Consider the following 19,629-nt stretch of genomic DNA (forward strand, 5'->3'; position numbering starts at 1 on the left):
ACACACAACAAATGTACAACAAATGCTACCTCGTTACATAACTTGTGATCCTATTCCGTCTTTTCGTATTGCAGAGTTATCTGCTTTTGTGAGCAGGCATTGATTGTTACGTCATTTGTTTGTGAGAGTAACGGCATCAACGTTTGAGAAAACGAAGTAATTTTCTCACACAAACCAATGACGTAACAATCAATACCTGCTCACAAGAGAAGATAACTCTGCAATACACAAAGACGGAATAGCAAAGTTGAACAAGAGTACTTCCGTTGACCAGGAGCTCAGTTAGAGTGATATTATAACAAGTCTAGGGTTCGAATTCGGGTGTAGCCCTCTATTTTTTTTCTCACTCAGAACACTGTTGGTGATTATAATTTGTTTATTTCATCTTAATTATTTTTTATAAAGTTCTACAAGCTGAAGGTATAGTTTTCTTATCAGAAATGATTATCAAAGTTATACCCATGCCAGAAATAAGTTTCCATTGCATGGTTAGTGGTACGGGGATCCTTAACCAACATTAACAATACTGAATCCAACTCTTAACATTGACCACTAACTCTGACACTGACCACTACATGTAACTCTAAAAATATAAACTTTATTTGTTTTACAACAATTATGAAACAAGTTAGTGTGGGAGGGAACCAGAGTACCAGGAGAAAACCCACGTGGTCGGGCAGGTGACCCCATACTTTTTCACGTCCGATCGGGGAATCGAACACTGGCCGCCTTAGTGAAAGGCAAGTGCGCTATCCACTGCACCACCCTACCATCCCAAAGATTACATGTAACTCTTTACTTGACCAGGCCATTATCTCTGACAATGACCAATAACTCTGAACTTGACCACTAAATAAGACACTGATAACTGATATAAATGTACTTATAATCTATATGTATCAACTTATCAAGGTTTTCTATTTATGAAATAGTTTATCAAGATATCCAGAAATAGATACCTGTATCAACCTTGACTCAAGCACAGACATTGCTTCATTTATATCAATTTTTCATCTATATTGAGATTCCAAACTAAATTTACCTTATGTACAATCAGGGGATCAAATTAGACCCTATATGCAGGTTGGAGATGTTCCTACTATGACCATTTTGTAAAACCTGTTTTCTAGTGACATAAACAAGAGGCTCAAATGACCTATATTGCTTACTTTGATATTTAAGCGATCATGGCAAAATAATCTCTTTAAAGTAATAATACCAATGGGATCCCTCGGATATGGGGTCATTTCCCCTCGCCAATCCTAGAAAAATATGTGTATTCAAATCTTCATGATCATGATCAGTTATTGAATGCATTGTTATAGGGTGAGGATCTCAAATGTTCCTATGGTATGACCCAGGGACTAAGTTCCTTGGGTGGAGACAGACCCAAAGGCCAATTCTGGTAGCATTATTGTGTTCATCACTTCATCCCAGCAATTGTATATCTAATATATCCATGTTATAAACTTTTTTTTTACCCCAACCCTGGGGGTCAGCCCTTGTATTGGTGCAAATATGAATCCTCATTACCTGTGGATGTTTCCAACTATTACCCCACAACTTTGATGTCTTACTACAAAAACACTGAATGTGTGTCAAAACTCATTTAGCCCTGCCCCCCACCCCTTTCAGTCTCTTTCAATTGTACAATTTTGAAAACCTACTACATGATAATGCTTCCAACCAAATATAATTGATATCCTCATCTCAGTTCCAGAGAAGAAGTCACTTAAACCTATATATGGCCAAATCATTCCTTTAGCCCCAACCCTCAGCCTCCTGGAAGTCAGCCTCTCCGTTTGAACAGTTTTGAATTTCCAACACCTGAGAACTCTTCAAACCAAATATGGTTGATATTCCTGTCTGAGTTCCAGAGAAGAAGTCACTTAAACCAATATGACCAAATAAACCATTTGGGCTGCTCCTCTCCGACAATTTGTACAATTTTGAATCCCCACCAACTAGCTAGGGCTGCTCCCAGTCAAATTTTGTTAAAATATAATCAATGGTTCAGAAGAATAGACGACAGAGAGATAGACGGCTGAATGACAACAGATGCCATGCATGGTACAGCATAAACTAACCCTGGTCCTTCAGACCAGGTGAAAATGCTTTTCGATCTTTTAATGTGCCAACAGTTCAAATGGTATGGCCTAAGAATGTATAGCCATGCAACACTTTTTGTCTACAGAAAATAAAATCATGACTTCAAATAGCTACAGAAGATATAATCTAAGCTCAGAAATTAGTTTCTAATCCATATTGTGAAAAAAAGGATTACCAGCGTATGTCTTCTGTTTAATATGTAGGAGATTAAACTTAGACTTAGCTATGTTTATATACAAATTCTAAGGATCATCACAAAATCTTGAGATAACAATTAAGAGTTGTTGATTTGTAGTGTAAGATAATATGTAGGAGATTAAACTTAGACTAAGCTATGTTTATATACAAATTATAAGGATCATCACAAAATCTTGAGATAACAATTAAGAGTTGTTGATTTGTAGTGTAAGATTATAGGTAAGAGATTAAACTTAGACTACGCTATATTTATATACAAATTCTAAGGATCATCACAAAATCTTTAGATAACAATTAAGAGTTGTTGACTTGTAGTGTAAAATATTACAAAATTCAAGACCTGATCCCTTTTGGTTACAACAGGAAGTGCTAATTGGTGATGTAAGAGTGTGCTATAAATACTTTATGTAAACCCCTGATTCCAATCTTGTTCAAAAGAAAGCCCACTCATATTCTCCCTCTAATATAACTATATCAACAAGCTCAATGCATCTTCTGAATTTCTAATGAATGCATAAAAGTATGGTTTTGTGATAATTTTAGATAGTCTCACCTCATTGCTGATGACATCACTAGCCATAATGGATTCACACCACTGTTATACTCTCTAATATTACCGCAGAAATTAAACAACAGATTATTTAAAATATTATCTTTGTGATGATCTACTAATGCAATGCATCAAATCTTTACCAGCTATATACAAATCAGTTTTGTAATCTATCAAATCTTTACCACCAATATACAAATCAGTTTTTTAATCTAGATTGAGATGGGCTGGCTTAGTACGAATCACTGGCTTATCAACGGCAAAACATAGCAACTCATCATAAACTAGGTAATCTGTCCAAGTGTTATAATCAATACAGTTAGGTCAACAGTTAGGTCAAAAGGGGCCACAGTATATATAGGGAGTACTTATGTAACACACTTGTGTAAAACATTAACCCTACTTACAAATGGTTTGAAACATGTGTTTTCTTTTGACAAAAATTTCCTAGTTTCCTGTAGGCCTATATATAATGAAGCAGTTCAGGTTGCTATCTAATTTTCGATTGGACCATGTCCTTCTACAGTTTGCAAAAAATTCACCTGATACCTGATGTTCTAACATGTCTAACTTTAGAGTGCAAAATTCTTACCTGATGTCCGATGTACTTGTAGCAGGCACTGCAAACAGTGAGTAGAGCCTTGAGTAGGGATAACCACATGAAGCATCCCACAGGAGGCATAAGGCTCCCTACCCCAATGGACTCTTGACCTGAATCTTCTGATGTATCCGAAGGCAACGCACAGTTTGGTGAATACATCTGCTTCAGTATCACCATTAAAGTGTCCTCGGCTATTTTCAGGGAGTCCGAATCCTTGAAATGTGACACAAACTTATCACTGTTGATGCACAGCTTGCTGCATGTTTCCCACATGTCCACCATCAGAGCCAGGTTCCTGATGCACACCCCTGAACCCTCTGCATCACACGTTTCCCCCGACAACCTATCCTTGCTGGGGCAGCATCCTGGCCACATTGACTTCTCGTTGATGTCACCCTTGGTTTTTAAAGCGAGGCCATCAATAAATGCTTTTATCACCATTCCACCCATAAGAGCATCACCGTCTGCTGTTTCAATTTCATTGCACTCGAGTCGATTCTCATCCAACAGAACTAATGCCTCAAACACTTTAAGGGTTGGCTCCCGAAGACCATCATCTTCCAGGAGCCCACATATCTGTCCTAGTCCCCGCTTGGAAAGGAACACCTTCAGTACAGAGTCCACCTTTAGGAGGTAGGGAAGGGCTGACAGACAGTGTACCTTGGTTGCTAGGGAGAACTGGATTCCCTCTACTTCCTCTGATGAGCTCTGGGTCAGCTTTCCCCATGTCCCAATGAAAGCCTTGAATGCATGTAAATACACCCTGAAGAAGAGTTCCTGTTTCAGATCAGGTTTGGCACCAATTACCAATACTTGAATATGTTTTGCTGTTAGTTCACTGAGATGGGCATTAGAGGAAAACAGCAGGGCTCTAAAGAGCTCCACAGATGACCATCGCGAGGATAGTCCTGGATTTTGAGTCAAACGTTTTCTTAATACATCTCTACTTGAAAAACCACTGTCAATATTTGGTTGGATAGTTTCACTTTCCTTTTTAGAATTTGACTGATAATTTGAGTACTTCTGGCAGAATTGTGAACTACAATGCCCTGACCGACCAGTACTTTTAATACTGTTTATCCCTCCAAGATACGGATAAAGGATGATCTTATTGAGTGTCTCTAGAGCATAACTCTGTACAGCTGAGGGAAAGGCAGTCACACTGCCAGTAACACAGGACACAATGGACTCCAGGGGAACACAACAACACATGGCAGACAGGTGGAGTGTACTGAGAAGCTCTATCTGGGAAACCTTGGACTGGATTGTGGGGAGAACAGACAGTAGAAATGAGCACCATGATGCTACCAGACAAACTCCACTGGAATTAGGGGTATCAGACGAGGATGTAGCAGAATCCACTGGGTGGCCTACCTCTGTCTCGGAGCTCAGTGTGATTGGCTGCCCCAGAATGTCATGGTGATGGTCAAAATAGGAAACATAGTAACATTTCTGATGTTTCCTTTTCAGACAGGACACAGAGTGAATGTAATTAACCTTGACAGACTTTAAGGTGTTGAGGAAAGAGCTGATGACTTTTACAGGTTCTACATCAATACAGTCCACTAGACAAGAATCAGTACCTGCCCTGCTGCACTGCTGTTTGTCATACTCTTTAATAACACATTCAAGGAAGCTAAATCCTTGGCCTTGGTCAAAATCTTCTACAAGTTCAACAGCATTTTTGATATACACAAGATTAAAGGGCAGATTCTGGAATATCATGTCAAAACACATGAGTAGACCAATGTTTATCTCTGAAAACAAACAGAACTCCTGGTCAACAGTATCCCTAGACTCATGTTTTCTTGGCTGGTTTGTCTTGGATAGCTGGACTTTAATTTCTTGGAAGTGGTGGACCTGCTGAGCCACATCCAACAGGACTGACGTGACCTTATGACCTAGGATCACCCCGACGCCATTTTGTTGTGTAGATATGACCCCACATAGTGATAAAACAACCCGTAACAACTGTCGCTGGAAGAAAACATTGTCATCTTTTTTCCAGGAAGAGGCTAGTAAATCATCCATTTCACTGGTTGCTGAGGGATACATGCCTGTCAGCAGATGCAACAAGTGTGGCAAGATGGAGGGTGAAATGACCTTGATCACGGACACCTGATCCAAGTCCAGTAGACACAAGGATTGAATCAGGTTTAGTATCAGACTACACAGGTCTTCACTACAACAGTGCTTTGGGTCTTTCTTGACTTCTGTCAGCATGGCATAGATTTCTTGTTCATTTTCTTCAATCATAGAATCCTGTCTGGAGCAGTTCTCCTGGAGTCGTGACCCCAACATTAAACATCTCCTTATCAGCCTCTTGTTCCGTCTAATCTTAGGGGCCTGGTCTTCATTTGAATGGTTACTACCTTCGTCTTGGTCAGAGGTTTCAACTCCTTGGTTTTTATTAGCCTGCTTCCTGAATTTTCTGTTGGGCTTGTTGCTATGACGATGCCTGACCTGCTGGTGTTTGGGGATAGCCTTGTCCCTGGCCTGGGACGATTTCTGCCATTTATATGACATCTCAAGTTGGAAGAACACATTCCCTATGGGTGGCAGACAGTTAGCTGATGACTTGGATGCCAACATATCTGAAAATCAGCAAACCAATCATCCAATTATTATGTATGAATTGTTTGGTATAAAATTACATTATATAACACGTCTGTCAGTAAATCTTTAGAATGATATGGCTAATCATTACAGAATAAATAGGTTACAGCTTTGTCATGTAGATACCCACATAATAATAGGATCATAAAACTTTTGTCGTGTGGATACCCACATAATAATAGGATCATAAAAGCTTTGTCATGTAGACACCCACATAATAATAGGATCATTACAGCTTTGTCATGTGGATACCCACATAATAATAGGATCATAAAACTTTTGTCATGTGGATACCCACATAATAATAGGACCATAACAGCTTTGTCATGTAGACACCCACATAATAATTGGATCATTACAGCTTTGTCATGTGGATACCCACATAATAATAAGATCATAACAGCTTTGTCATGTAGATACCCACATAATAATAGGATCATAACAGCTTTGTCATGTGGATACCCACATAATAATAAAATCATAACAGCTTTGTCATGTAAATACCAAAATAATAATAGGATCATAACAGCTTTGTCATATGGATACCCACATAATAATAGGATCATTACAGCTTTGTCATGTGGATACCCACATAATAATAGGATCATTACAGCTTTGTCATGTGAATACCCACATAATAATAGGATCATTACAGCTTTGTTATGTGAATACCCACATAATAATAGGATCATTACAGCTTTGTTATGTGAATACCCACATAATAATAGGATCATTACAGCTTTGTTATGTGAATACCCACATAATAATAGGATCATTACAGCTTTGTTATGTGAATACCCACATAATAATAGGATCATTACAGCTTTGTTATGTGAATACCCACATAATAATAGGATCATTACAGCTTTGTTATGTGAATACCCACATAATAATAGGATCATTACAGCTTTGTTATGTGAATACCCACATAATAATAGGATCATTACAGCTTTGTTATGTGAATACCCACATAATAATAGGATCATTACAGCTTTGTTATGTGAATACCCACATAATAATAGGATCATTACAGCTTTGTTATGTGAATACCCACATAATAATAGGATCATTACAGCTTTGTTATGTGAATACCCACATAATAATAGGATAATTACAGCTTTGTCATGTGAATACCCACATAATAATAGGATCATAAAAGCTTTGTCATGTAGATACCCACATAATACTAAGATCATAAAAGCTTTGTCATGTAGATACCCACATAATAATAGGATCATAAAAGCTAACTTTTAACTGGGTGGGTGGTGAATACTAGAAATCACTGGAAATTTGAAAATATAAATGTCCTCACTTGTACTTTTGCAAATTGAATTGTTTTCACGAAATGAACAATAATGTCTTGGTCAAATGTTGAAAACTTATAACGATAAACAGCCATTAATGCAAAAATATGTATGTCACAAAATGTTAAGCGGATTCTTTTTTATTTTTGGTACTTTTAAGAATGCTTTTCCTGTTGTTAAAAAAAAAGTCAAATAACCTATGAGAAGTTAAATATATATGAGACAATCTCATTCTTTAAAATATCTTTAAAATATTACTGAGAAAAACAATAAGCTGTAGGATGGCAACACCACACTATTATTTTTTATAAAAGGACACGTCTATCTTCAAAACAGGTGTCACAAAATTTACCTGAGTCATATGACATGTACATATAGTGGGAACACATATTTAAGTGATATTTGTAACTAGTCGGTACTGTGTACAGTGATATTAGAATATACCACTAGGGTGACTTACCAGCCTTGGTTTCTCCAGGGAGAGTGTCATCTCTGAAGCGAAGACAGAAGGGGAGGAGGGTGACCAGCAGGTTACTCAGGTCTCGGCCTACTGACAGCCCCTGAGTGTTAGAGAAGTGTTTTGATTTCAAATGAAAATGCAGTGCCCATATCCAATTCAACAAAATACCTTAAGAATGTGTACATTCAAGTAATTACAATACAGCTTCACATGAAAGTTTACCTAAACTTTACAGCTCTTTTTCAGAAGACATGACAAGGTTACTGGAAGAGGAGTAGCCAGCCTCTCCAGGTAGTTCTGTAGGGAGGGGATATATACATACCTGTACTCCATGTTTACTGATGAGCAGGAGAAGAAGCCAGCCTCTGCCTCTCTCTAGAAAGTTCTGTAGGGAGGGGATATATACATACTTGTACTCCATGTTTACTGATGAGTAGGAGAAGTAGCCTGCCTCTGCATCTCTCCAGGTAGTTCTGTAGGGAGGGGATATATACATACCTGTACTCTATGTTTACTTTTGAGCAGGAGAAGTAGCCAGCATCTGCCTCTCTCTAGAAAGTTCTGTAGGGAGGAAATATATACAGCCCTGTACTCCATGTTTACTGATGAGTAGGAGAAGTAGCCTGCCTCTGCATCTATCCAGGTAGTTCTGTAGGGAGGGGATACATACTTACATGTACCTGTACATGTTTACTGATGAGCAGGAGAAGTAGCCTGCACCTGCCTCTCTTCAGGTAGTTCTGTAGGGAAGGGATATATACATACCTGTACTCCATGTTTATTGATGAGCAGGAGAAGTAGCCAGCCTCTGCCTCTCTCCAGGTAGTTCTGTAGGAAGGGGATATATACATACATGTACCTGTACATGTTTATTGATGAGCAGGAGAAGTAGCCAGCCTCTGCATCTCTCAAGGTAGTTCTGTAGGGAGGGGATATATACATATCTGTACTCCATGTTTACTGATGAGCAGGAGAAGTAGCCAACCTCTGCCTCTCTCCAGGTAGTTCTGTAGGGAGGGTGATATATACATACCTGTACTACATGTTTACTGATGAGCAGAAGGAGTAGCCAGCCTCTGCCTTTCTCCAGGTAGGTCTGTAGGAAGGGTGATATATACATACCTGTACTCCATGTTTACTACTGAGCAGGAGGAGTAGCCAGCCTCTGCCTCTCTCCAGTTAGTTCTGTAGGGAGGGTGATATATTCATACCTGTACTACATGTTTACTGATGAGCAGGAGGAGTAGCCATCCTCTGCTTCTTTCCAGGTAGTTCTGTAGGGAGGTGATATATCCATACCTGCTACTCCATGTTTACTGATGAGCAGGTGAAGTAGCCAACCTCTGCCTCTCTCCAGGTAGTTCTGTAGGGAGGGTGATATATACATACCTGCTACTCCATGTTTACTGATGAGCAGGAGGAGTAGCCATCCTCTGCTTCTTTCCAGGTAGTTCTGTAGGGAGGTGATATATACATACCTGCTACTCCATGTTTACTAATGAGCAGGAGGAGTAGCCAGCCATGTTTACTAATGAGCAGGAGGAGTAGCCAGCCATGTTTACTAATGAGCAGGAGGAGTAGCCAGCCTCTGCCTTTCTCCAGGTAGTTCTGTAGGGAGGGTGATCTATACATACCTGTGCTCCATGTTTACTGATGAGCAGGAGGAGTAGCCATCCTCTGCTTCTTTCCAGGTAGTTCTGTAGGGAGGGGATATATACATACCTGTACTCCATGTTTACTGATAAGCAGGAGAAGTAGCCAGCCTCTGCCTCCCTCCAGTTAGTTCTGTAGGGAGGTTGATCTATACATCCCTGTACTCCATGTTTACTGATGAGCAGGAGGAGTAGCCAGACTCTGCCTACCTCCAGGTAGTTCTGTAGGGCGGTTGATCTATACATACCTGTACTCCATGTTTACTGATGAGAAGGAGAAGTAGCCAGCCTCTGCCTACCTCCAGGTAGTTCTGTAGGGCGGTTGATCTATACATACCTGTACTCCATGTTTACTGATGAGAAGGAGAAGTAGCCAGCCTCTGCCTACCTCCAGGTAGGTCTGTAGGGAGGTTGATCTATACATACCTGTGCTCCATGTTTACTGATGAGCAGGAGGAGTAGCCTGCCTCTGCCTTTCTCCAGGTAGTTCTGTAGAGAGGGTGATATATACATACCTGCTACTCCATGTTTGCTGATGAGCAGGAGGAGTAGCCATCCTCTGCTTCTTTCCAGGTAGTTCTGTAGGGAGGGGATATATACATACCTGTACTCCATGTTTACTGATAAGCAGGAGAAGTAGCCAGCCTCTGCCTCCCTCCAGTTAGTTCTGTAGGGAGGTTGATCTATACATCCCTGTACTCCATGTTTACTGATGAGCAGGAGGGGTAGCCAGCCTCTGCCTCTCTCCAGGTAGTTCTGTAGGGAGTGGATATATACATACCTGTACTCCATGTTTACTGATAAGCAGGAGAAGTAGCCAGCCTCTGCCTCCCTCCAGTTAGTTCTGTAGGGAGGTTGATCTATACATACCTGTGCTCCATGTTTACTGATGAGCAGGAGAAGTAGCCAGCCTCTGCCGCCCTCCAGTTAGTTCTGTAGGGAGGTTGATCTATACATCCCTGTACTCCATGTTTACTGATGAGCAGGAGGAGTAGCCTTCCTCTGCTTCTTTCCAGGTAGTTCTGTAGGTAGGTGATATATACATACCTGCTACTCCATGTTTACTAATGAGCAGGAGGAGTAGCCAGCCATGTTTACTAATGAGCAGGAGGAGTAGCCAGCCATGTTTACTAATGAGCAGGAGGAGTAGCCAGCCATGTTTACTAATGAGCAGGAGGAGTAGCCAGCCATGTTTACTAATGAGCAGGAGGAGTAGCCAGCCATGTTTACTAATGAGCAGGAGGAGTAGCCAGCCATGTTTACTAATGAGCAGGAGGAGTAGCCAGCCATGTTTACTAATGAGCAGGAGGAGTAGCCAGCCTCTGCCTACCTCCAGGGAGTTCTGTAGGGAGGTTGATCTATACATACCCGTACTCCATGTTTACTGATGAGAAGGAGGAGTAGCCAGCCTCTGCCTTTCTCCAGGTAGGTCTGTAGGGAGGTTGATATATACATACCTGCTACCCCATGTTTACTGATGAGCAGGAGGAGTAGCCAGCCTCTGCCTCTCTCCAGGTAGTTCTGTAGGGCAGAAGGATCATCATCGTCCTCCTCACCATTGGTCACCTGGATGATGTCATTCATGAACTCCTGACAAAGCGTGTTCACTACACTCCTCATTTCACTGTAAACAACGCAACAGTTATATAATATGTTAATGGTCTATGTCATTATCTATGACTTTGTGTGCTTTACAAGTCTTTATACTGCCGTCTAAATATCCAAGTTTGAATTGCCAAAAGAGATAAATTACACATCAGTGAAATGTTGTGTTTTTATCTTTAACAGGAACAGCGAGCACTACTTACAGCAGTAAAAACACAGCCCATCAACTCAACTAACAATAACAAAAACTGAAATGTCAAAAGCCAGGCCAAAAAAGGAAATATGAAACACTGGAAAAGTCACAGCAATTAATCACATCCTTGTACAAATGTGATTGATATTTCCTTGTATATCATATCCATTCATTTCATACTGATCATATTGATAGGTGACTCAAATCTGACATTTTTTTCATTTTCCTTCCAGTTGATGAACTGTCCTCTAGATATTCTATTTTTTGTTCTATTTATATAATTTTCCAAAAAACGTGAAAACTGTCAACAAAATCTATTGTTTAGTCTTCCTGTGCCAATTTTCACTTCATAAACAGACAGTTAAACCTTCATAATCAAACCCCCTGAGTATTCTGACATACTGGCTTATATGACCAATGAGTTTTCCATTATCCTGTCTAAATGCAATAAACAGATAATCCAACTACCAAATAAGATCTATTTATCAAAACTGTCTTATCTGATCAATGTCATGTTCCACAGGATGTCAGATTAGACAGTTTTAACCAAACATAATATTAGAGGAAGACAAAGGATAGTATCACAAAGTGTGCCATGAGGATAATATTATTGATGCCATTATTTAATGGTCCATCCTACTTTGAGATTCATCAATCAAACTTTGCCTCACCAACATAAGCATGCACTCCACGCCTAATTGGACAAATATATAAATATGAATGACTTATTTTAAAAGTATATTTGTCTCAAAAGCAATTTTACATTTCAACCCTTACCAGGTTACATTGAAAAAAATTATTATCGCATTTTACTCTTCAAAGTTTAGAGCAGACACTTCCGCAATTTTCTAACCACAAAGATATCAGCATTAAAAATAACTAAAACATTGACTACTCATTAGTGGGTTATAAGTGCCTATGTAGTGTCACCCCAATTATATCCCTGTCACCTGATCGTGAAGGGAAGTTGAGGAAAAAGACATTCCGAGGAGTGACCCAAGACACTGCCACACTCTACAGAAACAATTTCTATTTTGTATACTGAGTCAGAGAAACAAACATTATTTATTGTCCCTATCATATCACAAATAAAACAAATTTTGCACTGTCACTCTTTGCTATGACATTGTAAGGGATTGTTCAGCGATAATTAGTCGGTGTAATAATTAAATGTGAATATGAAATCATAAATATTCCCTATATCTTTATTTATCAAAATAAATTGATTCACTGGATAGAATAGCTGAAACGTAATTTACACTGCATTATTACGGTAAGTAATACTTTGTAAAATAAGGGGGAGAGGAGGGGGGAGGTTCACTGTAAGAATTTCTTCATTATGTTTAGACATTTTCAGATTTTTCCCTGATGAAAAATTTGAAAAGTATACAAGTATGCCTTTGAATTCTAGCGTAAAGTATAATTAAGAGAAAATAGTCTATATGTATGTTTATTTGAATAAGAGTTTTGTTTGTTCGTTTGATTTTGTTAAACGTCCTATTAACAGCTAAGGTAATTTATGGACGACCTCCCATGTGTGCAAGATGCATGCGTGTAGTGTGTGTGTGTATTTTGGGAGGCTCCGATATGTTCGTGTTTGTCTCCTTGTGATAGCGCGGAACTGATGCCGACTTTGTAGTGCTACCTCACTGAAACATACTGCCGAAGACACCGAGCAGGACTCCCCACCCGGTCACATTATATTGACAACGGGCGAACCAGTCGTCCTACTCCTAATTTGCTGAGCGTTAAGCAGGAGTATAAACTACCATTTTTTAAGACTTTGGTATGTCTCGGCCAGGGGACAGAACCCAAAGCTAGTCCATACAGTAACACAGTGGTAATAAATATGCTTGTGATGTGTGAACTTAACTAAATATATAAGTAAAGTAGAACATTAATAACAATAAATCATCTTCCAGGTTGTCACAACAACACAAAACCATTAATTGTCCTATATTTCCCCACCACACTTCTATTTATGTTTTACCCACAACATATTCGTTGTCTTATTAAATTGTTCATGCAACTTCTATTCAGTGATTTTTTGCCTTGCTTTACAGCTGAAAACAGGCTGCTTCTCATACCAACACAGGCTGAATTTCCCAAAATGAAGAAAAAAATGTAATATCTTCCCAATTTCAATGAAAATATTACATGTACTATACATTCCCCAATTAAAGTAGATATAACACTGCTGGTATATGCTTCAGAATGAGATTATAAATCCTTTATCTTATCAACATATTCTAGTGAGAACAGTGAAAATCTGTTTATTTTAAACTGCTATATCAGTACTTAAAACATGGGCGCGCAGTTACATAATTATAGATGTAAGTCTGTGGGATAATGATCATTGCATTACTCTGTTACTTATTGAACCAGAATAATGCAGTTTTATGCAATTTACTGATACATGACAAACCCCTGACAATATTAATGGTGTTATCTTATCAGCATTTTCTAATGAGAACGGTGACATCTGATTACTTTAACCACTTTAGCAGCACTTACAACAATAGAGTACTGTAGTTTGTCACAACCGTGATGAATAGAGCTTTTGAACAGATATAATGCAGTTTTAAGTAATACTGTACATGACAAACCCCCAACAGGTATAAATAACAAGCTTACCTGTACAGTACTTACCACCTCCAGTACTATATATATACTAACAATCCATATGCTCTATATACATACTACAAAATGTGGCTTAGGAAAGAACGTCACATGATGATAATCATGTGTGGTATACCCCCATACCATACGTCATGTGTCTGCAGTCACAGTCTGTAGAACATGGCATTTAAACTGTCAGGGTTCATTATATAACACAGGTTGTAATAGTTTTTACAGGTGAACAAATATCATACACCATCTCTCCCACTGTCTCTTACAATAAATGTCAGATTACTCTTGATCACAAATAGGATGCTGAGTAGACAGTAAGGAATACCTGTGTGTTTATATAAAGTATCAAAAAATGTCCTATATTTGACTTAGGTGACACAATCTATAGCTACCTACTCACATATTTGTACATGTACTTTACTATGGATTACTAAACCTAGGAGTTTTTAAATTTGTGATTAAATAACTGAAGGTGATTCTTTTATATAAAATATGTTTTGTAGTGTAAACTAGCGGTGCAAACACTTTACCATATTAAAATTCCTTTTATGAATTGCAGAAAATCAAACTATTATTACCTTTTATAAAAGCATTTTAAAATTTGTGTCATTTTTCAATTGAAATCAACTGCAATGCTCTTCTAGAAAGAGGAAACAGGAAGATAAGGAAGAAAAGGTTAATTGGGACGATAAGAGTTAGAGGAAGACAAATGTGAAGTCTAAAGGAGAGAGTATTTGATCAAGTTTGCCAACAAATCTTAAAATGTCCAAAGAAAAACATAAACCAGCTTCAACATTACTACATATACTTCAAGTTTGACATATGTGTGTAAGCTTGTTTCAATGAAACATTACTACATATACTTCAAGTTTGACATATGTTTGTTAGCTTGTTTCAATTAAACATTACTACATATACTCCAAGTTTGACATATGTTTGTAAGCTTGTTTCAATTAAACATTACTACATATACTCCAAGTTTGACATATGTTTGTAAGCTTGTTTCAATTAAACATTACTACATATACTTCAAGTTTTACATATGTTTGTAAGCTTGTTTCAATTAAACATTCCTACACATACTTCAAGTTTGACATATGTTTGTAAGCTTGTTTCAATTAAACATTACTACATATACTCCAAGTTTGACATATGTTTGTAAGCTTGTTTCAATTAAACATTCCTACACATACTTCAAGTTTGACATATGTTTGTAAGCTTGTTCCAATTAAACATTACCACACATACTTCAAGTTTGACATATGTTTGTAAGCTTGTTTCAATTAAACATTACTACATATACTCCAAGTTTGACATATGTTTGTAAGCTTGTTTCAATTAAACATTACTACATATACTTCAAGTTTGACATATGTTTGTAAGCTTGTTCCAATTAAACATTATTTTTTTATTCAATAGTCTAAGTTACACATACTTACATTTAACCAAAGGATCAGTAAACAGCTACAGGTATTATTTGGCATGTCTTTGAAAAGACCAAACACAAATCATTACAGCTTCATCGGAGAATCTCTTTATCTCAGCTATTATCCTCATACAAATGAGTACATTCCACTTACATCAGTAGGTCTGTGCATCAATGAGCATTAACAATGTGTTAATACAACTATTATGACAGGTTAAATCTATTACAGGTGACTGTAGCCCTATGTTGTCCAGATGCAACACCCACGGTACATATATGTAAACTATTAACAACTGTAACTAAACAATTCATAAATAGGTGAGGTTTGATGAATACTGGACATGTCAGGTAGTAGGTCATAGATAAAGGAACTGATGTCATACAGGTAGATGACTCTCAGGTGTGTAATCTTCATTAGAGACTGACACACAGTTGATCTGGTGTGCCAGACGTCAGATTTCGCTGCTGGAACTACTTGTTTGTAAACACTTGTCATTAAAATCACCTGGACACTGGCCTGATGTACCAACTGGTGTGTAAACATCTGCATTAGAATGACACACAGGTAGACAACCTGAGGTACAGGTATGTGTACCTAGAGTAGCTGATGTACCCACTGGTGTACATGTGTAAACATCTGTATTAGAATGACACACAAGTAGACTACCTGAGGTACAGGTATGTGTACCTAGAGTAGCTGATGTACCCACTGGTGTGTAAACATCTGTATTAGAATGACACACAGGTAGACTACCTGAGGTACAGGTTGTGTACCTAGAATAGCTGATGTAACCACTGGTGTGTAAACATCTGTATTAGAATAACACACAGGTAGACTAATTGAGGTACAGGTTGTGTACCTAGAGTAGCTGATGTAACCACTGGTGTGTAAATATCTGTATTCGAATGACACACAGGTAGACAACCTGAGGTACAGGTGTGTGTACCTAGAGTAGCTGATGTACCCACTGGTGTGTAAACATCTGTATTAGAATGACACACAGGTAGACTACCTGAGGTACAGGTTGTGTACCTAGAGTAGCTGATGTAACCACTGGTGTGTAAACATCTGTATTAGAATGACACACAGGTAGACTACCTGAGGTACAGGTTGTGTACCTAGAGTAGCTGATGTAACCACTGGTGTGTAAACATCTGTATTAGAATGACACACAGGTAGACTACCTGAGGTACAGGTTGTGTACCTAGAGTAGCTGATGTAACCACTGGTGTGTAAACATCTGTATTAGAATGACACACAGGTAGACTACCTGAGGTACAGGTTGTGTACCTAGAGTAGCTGATGTAACCACTGGTGTGTAAACATCTGTATTAGAATGACACACAGGTAGACTACCTGAGGTACAGGTTGTGTACCTAGAGTAGCTGATGTAACCACTGGTGTGTAAACATCTGTATTAGAATGACACACAGGTAGACTACCTGAGGTACAGGTTGTGTACCTAGAGTAGCTGATGTAACCACTGGTGTGTAAACATCTGTTTTAGAATGACACACAGGTAGACTACCTGAGGTACAGGTTGTATACCTAGAGTAGCTGATGTACCCACTGGTGTGTAAACATCTGTTTTAGAATGACACACAGGTAGACTACCTGAGGTACAGGTATGTGTACCTAGAGTAGCTGATGTACCCACTGGTGTGAAAACATCTGTATTAGAATGACACACAGGTAGACTACCTTAGGTACAGGTATGTGTACCTAGAGTAGCTGATATACCCTAAGGTTTGTAAACACTATCATTGTTCTGATACACAGGTTGATAACCTTAGCTAAAGCAATACTTAACATTAATAATTTACAATGTTACAGTGAATATACACATTGTGATTATCAGAACAGAAAATGGAAGCTTTTATTCCTTCTCTCGAATTGTAGTTACAGAAAAATGTAATCATGGTCATTAATGCAAATTACTATGAAAGATAGTCAAAATTAGAAACAAAATGGGCATTAGGTCTATTATTTATATAACAGGGTGGTCATGAGAACTGTGTTATTATTAGCTACAAACCTGTAAACAAAATCAACAAGTAAATAGCTTAACCCTTCATTATCAAATCTTGCATTGTAAAATAATGATATATGTACAACTTTGTGACTCTGATTTTTCTATGTCATTAAGTCATTAACATTCCAAATAGTATACAGATATGCTATTTTGAATATCATATCCGATATATTATATAATGTATCTGTTGGCTTTCAGAATCTTATGTAACATGTACTTGTTTCATTGAGGTAATTGATCTGATCTGTTCTAACAGCTAGACTACAATTGTATACTAGCTTTTTGGTTTCATTCACTAAGTTTTAACTTGCATAGTGTACTTTGATCACCAATTTTTAATTTGCATAGTGTACTTTGATAACCCATATTTAACTTGCATAGTGTACTTTGATAACCAAGTTTTAACTTGCATAGTGTACTTTGATAACCAAGTTTTAACTTGCATAGTGTACTTTGATTACCAAGCTTTAACTTGCATAGTGTACTTTGATTACCAAGCTTTAACTTGCATAGTGTACTTTGATAACCCATATTTAACTTGCATAGTGTACAATTTGATAACCAAGTTTTAACTTGCATAGTGTACAATTTGATAACCAAGTTTTAACTTGCATAGTGTACTTTGATTACCAAGCTTTAACTTGCATAGTGTACTTTGATAACCCATATTTAGCTTGCATAGTGTACTTTGATAACCCATATTTAGCTTGCATAGTGTACTTTGATAACCAATATTCAGCTTGCATAGTGTACTTTGATTACCAGTGACATTCTATTCCTTTAATAGTTGAACTAATTTGCTTTCAAAGATATGTAATAATGTACGTCTCATAAGCCAAATCTGGTTGTGTATCACTTTTAATTAGGAAATTATTTATATATATCTTACAATTTTTACATCAATTTGATTGCTTTGTACATAAATAAAGATTGATTGACAAATTAATCTATTAATAAAAAAAATACAATTACTTATTATGGTAATATGTATGGTATGTACATGTAGGGGAGCCTGCATGAAGTATATGAACCATATAAAACTTTATTAAGATACCGGTATAACCATGACTTTTGATGTTCATGTGATACATGCATGTCTTGAGATAATATTATGATGCACACTTAAATGTTTATATTAACTATACAAATCTAAACACATGGCTTTTGATGAACACTTGATCTACTGTTTATCTTATTTTAACCACAAAGCATTGAAAAAAAACTATAGGTAAACAAACAGCTAGATAAGATATCTTACATGTACATGTACCTAGGTAAATTGCAGGTTATCAGTTAAATAGCATAAACACTGGAAAACATCATTAAAAAGGCTTGTAAAATAATTCAAAGTAAACATTGTACATGTATATATTAATATTTATAACAAAAATTGTGAACTTTGCTCATGACGCTTCATGATTACAATAAGCTAAAGCTTATTTGCCTAAAAATATTAACAACTAGAACACTGACAGGTCAGTAAGGGCCCTGTCTTGTGGCAATATATCCCCCATAATCATCAAGAATGACAGGTTGTTTAATTTCCACAAACATTGCTTCAAAGTGTCATAATGAAATATTCACAAGCAAAAAAATACTAAATTTTACCTTGACCTTTGACCGAGTGACCTTGACCTTAAGTCAGTTGACTCTTTGTTAAATTCCGACCAACTTTGCTTCATAAAGTCATAACAAAATGTTCATCAGGGAAAAGATACAAAATTTGACTGTGACCTTTGACACAGTGACCTTGACATTTGGTCAATTGACTCCTCGTTTAATTCTGACCAACATTGCTGCATAATGCCATAACAAAATGTTCATCAGGGAAAAGATAGAAAATTTAACCTTCACCTTTGACCCAGTGACCTTGACCTTTGGTCAATTGACTCCTTGTTAAATTCTGAACAACATTGCTTCAAAAATGTCATACCAAAATGTTCACCAGTGAAAAGATAAAAAAAAAACTTGACCTTTGAATCAATGACCTTGACATTTGGTCAGGTTGACTCCTTGTTTAATTCTGATCAACTTTGCTTCATCATGTCATAACAAAATGTTCATCGGTGAAAAGACCTTGACCTTGACTTTTTACCTCAATGTGTATTTTTGTGAACTGAACATCTTGACCAAATTTTATGTACATCGGTCAATAAATACCAAAGTTATCAGCCAGGAACAAAATTTGTGGACGGACGGACAGACAGACAGACAGACAGACAGAATTACTATAGGGCACCCGTATCTCCGA

General features: G+C 37.6%; 1 protein-coding gene across 1 annotated transcript in view; it reads right to left on the reverse strand.

The window, feature by feature from the left end:
- LOC110467237 (lysosomal-trafficking regulator-like) overlaps nucleotides 1–19,629 on the reverse strand; it is a 62,381-nt gene that overhangs the window by 35,241 nt on the left and 7,511 nt on the right. The window contains exons 4-6 of the mRNA XM_021524264.1: nucleotides 10,956–11,114; nucleotides 7,839–7,945; nucleotides 3,450–6,052 (exon numbers count right to left, since the gene is read on the reverse strand). Of these exons, the coding sequence (XP_021379939.1) occupies nucleotides 3,450–6,052; nucleotides 7,839–7,945; nucleotides 10,956–11,114 (2,869 nt within the window). The remainder of the gene's footprint in view (nucleotides 1–3,449; nucleotides 6,053–7,838; nucleotides 7,946–10,955; nucleotides 11,115–19,629) is intronic.

Source organism: Mizuhopecten yessoensis, unplaced genomic scaffold (genome assembly GCF_002113885.1).
Source record: "Mizuhopecten yessoensis strain PY_sf001 unplaced genomic scaffold, ASM211388v2 scaffold11167, whole genome shotgun sequence".
In the NCBI taxonomy this organism is placed as follows: domain Eukaryota; kingdom Metazoa; phylum Mollusca; class Bivalvia; order Pectinida; family Pectinidae; genus Mizuhopecten; species Mizuhopecten yessoensis.